This window comes from Cucurbita pepo, chromosome LG09 (genome assembly GCF_002806865.2).
Source record: "Cucurbita pepo subsp. pepo cultivar mu-cu-16 chromosome LG09, ASM280686v2, whole genome shotgun sequence".
Classification (NCBI taxonomy): domain Eukaryota; kingdom Viridiplantae; phylum Streptophyta; class Magnoliopsida; order Cucurbitales; family Cucurbitaceae; genus Cucurbita; species Cucurbita pepo.
Window position 1 is genome coordinate 4,675,341 of NC_036646.1, and position 4,238 is coordinate 4,679,578.

The 4,238-nt window shown below is 33.9% G+C and overlaps 1 protein-coding gene across 1 annotated transcript; it reads right to left on the reverse strand.

The window, feature by feature from the left end:
- Window positions 1–1,055: 1,055 nt before the first annotated feature.
- On the reverse strand, window positions 1,056–3,418 carry LOC111802082 (peroxidase 60). Its single transcript, XM_023686327.1, has 4 exons — window positions 3,191–3,418; window positions 2,926–3,105; window positions 2,108–2,264; window positions 1,056–1,477 (listed from the first exon to the last, which is right to left on the reverse strand). The coding sequence occupies exons 1-4, from the start codon at window positions 3,401–3,403 to the stop codon at window positions 1,056–1,058; spliced, it is 972 nt and encodes a 323-aa protein (XP_023542095.1). The 5' UTR covers window positions 3,404–3,418.
- Between the last annotated feature and the right edge of the window lie 820 nt (window positions 3,419–4,238).

The following is a 4,238-nucleotide window of genomic DNA, read 5'->3' on the forward strand; positions in this document are numbered from 1 at the left end:
ATGGAATATCACACTTGTCGATAATAGAACATTAGTATATTTACTTTCATTGTTGAGTTATACTAATATGGTATACCTATTAAGCTGTCTAGTTGCAATATTATTCCCGACGCTTGTTATTACACATCAAAGAAAGTTCATGAAGCTATTAAAAAATTAAAAATTAAGAGGGGATTACTATATGTAATTTTCAATTATCAAAGTTAATGGATAAGTATTTGTAATATACTTTAGCCTGTTATGCTCCGTCCTCAGTCTCACAATTTTAAAACGTGTATGTTAAGAATATGTTTTTACACATTTATAAGAAATTGCTTTTCAATAGCTTTGGGTCATTAATATTTAACCCAAATCCATTTAGTGTTCAGTTTTTTATGTAGTTGGAATCCAATTATTTTTGTCGAGATGGGGTTGGTGTTCCGTGTGAGATTATTTTTGTCGAGATGGGGTTGGTGTTCCGTGTACCCTCAGTACAAGATCAAAAATAATGATTGGATGGATGTTCGGACATTGAGAAGGAAGGCCATGAGGAGATACCGTGTGTGATCTATAGATCTCCAATCGAGAAATCGTATCCAAGCTCCGTAGCTAGTCTGCACTCTTTGCACTTTTCAAACTTAGGGAATTGAAACATCTGAGTAGCTAAAAGAAAGGAAATCAACCGAGACCCCGTTGAAGGTTTGAAGGAAAACAAAGACGAAGCTTCATTCCCAAAGTGTTCACTTCTTTTTTGCCAAGTTTCATTCGATTTGTTGTGGATTGGATGATGGAATAACCAACCAGAAGCTTTACCGAGTTTACGAGATAAAAGGGAATAGTGAACGTTGGAAGATCTCGCCAAAGAAGGTGATAGCTAAATAAGCTTCAAATCCGACCACGATCGAGCGTAATTTGATTGGATTTGCTTAAGTTTTCCAATTTTATTATTCAACATAAATTACAAAAATAATAGAATTGAAATTAAGAAAATTGAAAGNAAAAAAAAAAAAAGAAAAAAAAAAAAGAAAAGAAAAAAGATTACATGAAAAAATAGAAACTTATTAGGGAAAAGGTGATCATAACCATGCTGAATTAACAGCCTCACATGTTCTTCTAATCTCCCCATCAGACCCGGTGAGAACTCGAAATCTTCCCATCTTGATCATGGCATCTCCAAACTTGGAAGCGAAGTCGAACCCGAACGCCACCTTCGTCACCAAATCCTTCGTTGACGGATGCAAAGCAAGTTGTTGATCGATTTCCAGTATGCCTCTTCGTTGCCATATTTGCTTGTGAAATGACTTGTCAACGACGAAAGAACTCATACTGGTTTGGTCGAGAAATACGACGTTGTTGTCGTTAGAATCTTCAGGACATTGGTCTCTAAGGTTGTTGAGAAACCACGGGTCGATGGTCGGGTCAGGTCTCCCTGTGTTCTTGTAGTTATAGAGGCGATCCTTGAAGAATAAGCATTGTGATACACCAACAGTATGACCGCCTGTTTGTGTTTTGGGGACACAACAATGATCAGAAACTTTTAAGGTTGTCNTTTTTTTTTTTTTTTTTTTTTTTTTTTTTTTTTTTTTTTTTTTTGAGATCGAAAAATTAGATCAATCCTATTCGAGTTAAGTTAGTTATAAATTTATTTAGGAGTTGAGCTCAAATAAATAAAAAATAAAAATAAAAATTTTGGTTCATGGATTACCCTAAAACTGGATTAGGTTGAACGGAATCAAACCAAAATTATTTATATACGGGTAGAATTAGAAGTGCATATACATATTTTTATTTAATTTTAATTTTTTTTATCATTTATTCTCTAACCATTCTTAAAAATAATTTTTAGTGGTTTGAAATATAAATTTTCAAAATATAAATGGAGTTACAAAATAAATAAATAAATATTTTATAAAATAACGTTTTATTTTTATTAAAAACAAAAATTTGAATAAATGACTTGAAAAACTTGAACCAACCCAACTTTGTATTAGATTGTGTTCACGATGTAATAAGGATTGTCTAGGTTTATCAGCTAAATAATTATGTTGGGTCTTGTCTCAACTAGAATTGACGAGATCAACCCAACCCACTAACACGACTACTAATATTATGTATTAGGGACACGCACCAAGAAGATAGACCATATCTGTAGTAGTAAGATTCCTTTTGGAGAAAGCTTCAATGGAGTCTGGAACTGAAATCGAAGGCCCTGGAAGATCCACATTTTTCGCCGGTTTGAACCCGTCTCTCCGTCCAGTTTCGACAGAGTATCGTGCTCCTCCAGCCTGCAAATATCATAGTAACCAATTTACAATGTGTTTGAATATTGTAACAGCTCAAGCCCACCGCTAGCAGATATTATCCGTTTTAGCCCGTAAAACAAATCTGTTAGGAATAGATTTCTCTCTCCAACTGACGTGGGATCTCACATGCTCGTAGAGAGTGAAAAGAGAAAGAAGCTAGCAGATATTATCCGTTTTAGCCCTAAAATGCGTCTGTTAGGAAGAGGTTTTGATACCCTTATAAGGAATGCTTCGTTCCCCTCTCCAATCAACGTGGGATCTCACATGCTCATAGAGAGTGAAAAGAGAAAGAAGCTAGCAGATATTATCCATGTTAGCCTGTAAAACGTGTCTGTTAGGAAGAGGTTTCGACACCCCTATAAGAAGTGCTTCGTTCCCCTCTCCAATCGACGTAGGATCTTACATACTCGTAGAAAGTGAAAAGAGAAAGAAACTAGTAGATATTATCGGTTTTAGCCCGTAAAACATGTCTCTCAGAAAGAGGTTTCGACACCCTTATAAGAAATGTTTCATTCCCCTCTCTAACCGACATAAGATCTCACAAAAATACTCGTTATAAGAAATGTTTCATTCCCCTTTCTAACCGACGTAAGATCTCACAAAAATACTCGTAGAAAGTGAAAAGAGAAAGAAGCATGCAAACCAAATGAACAGCATCTCTAGTAGCCATAGCTATAATATCAGCACACGAGACAACGCCAGGACAAACGCTCTCCACAGCAAGCTTAACATCATCAATCAAATCATACCCTCTGACGCTCAAATTCGGCGGAGCGAGCTTCTCGCTATCGCTCCCATCGAGGAGTAGGGAAGCGTCACATCCCTTCAAAATTCAAACACAAACATTCAAAACACCAACCACAACAACAACAACAATTCACAAACACACAAACCACAAGACAACTTACAGACACAAAGCAATCATGGAACTGCAAGCGAAGAAGAGCAGCTACAAGAGTGCCATCATTTTCAACGGCGTCGGCAACAACGCCGGCAACAATGGATTCAACATCTCTAAACCCACATTTTCCTTTGTAAAACCCCACTTGAAGAGCTCCAAAGGTAAGCGATGTGAAGCTCAAGAACAGTATGAGGCCTAAGGCAATGATCTTTGTTGACATTGTTATGCAATGAGTTGCATTGGCATGCATGGTTGTTGGAGATGGGTATTTATAAAGGGAAGAAAGGGTTTATAATTGGGTGAAAATGGGGTGCACGATTACAATATTTAAGCTCGATCCCAAGACGTGCAATTGGATCATGAATTGTTTATTTGAGAAGATTGGGGAAAATCTGAAAGGAGATCAGGAGTATACATATTGTATATCTGTTTAGATTCAATTTGGAAGAATCAATGTATGATTGGTTGAATCAAATTTTTAAGTGTTATGAATATTCTAATACCAAGTTGCATAATTTATTTATTTTTTTATTTTTTTTATTTTTGGAAATCCATTATTATTTTAGTTGGACGATTTCTAAATTAAAAAAATACCATATTTTATATTTTGTGTCTGAAAAATGGAAAGTTTCGATCTTTCAAAAATATTCTTTCAACTTTAAAAAGTTTTATTAATATTTTTTAGATTTAAAAAAAAAATTAAAAATACTTATAAAATTTTAAAAATAACTTCAACACCCTTTACCTTTGTAAAAAAAATTATAAAAATTCTTACCGATAATAATATGAACGAAAATTGTCTTATCGATATCTTGTAGATTATCTCCATACCTTTTAACGTTACTTTTGAAAGTTAATGATTAATTTTGAAACGTGATACTAACTGTAAGGATATTTTTTTTTTTTTGAAGTTTTTAAACTAAGTTTAAAGGTATTTTTGAAATTTTTGAAAATTTGAGGGTGTTTTTTTTAAAAAAATTTAAAGGTTTAGGGTATTTTTTAATTTTTTTTAGTTCAAGGTTATTATTAAAAAATTTAAAAATTTAGAAGTATTT

What these genes read in the sequence shown, in the direction of transcription:
- LOC111802082 (XM_023686327.1), bottom strand. Translation starts at nt 3,403, where the DNA reads ATGTCAACAAAGATCATTGCCTTAGGCCTCATACTGTTCTTGAGCTTC. An exon ending in TCCATGATTGCTTTGTGTCT is followed by an intron (nt 3,106 to 3,190) that starts GTAAGTTGTCTT and finishes TGAATTTTGAAG; the next exon opens with GGATGTGACGCTTCCCTACT. An exon ending in CTAGAGATGCTGTTCATTTG is followed by an intron (nt 2,265 to 2,925) that starts GTTTGCATGCTT and finishes TGATATTTGCAG; the next exon opens with GCTGGAGGAGCACGATACTC.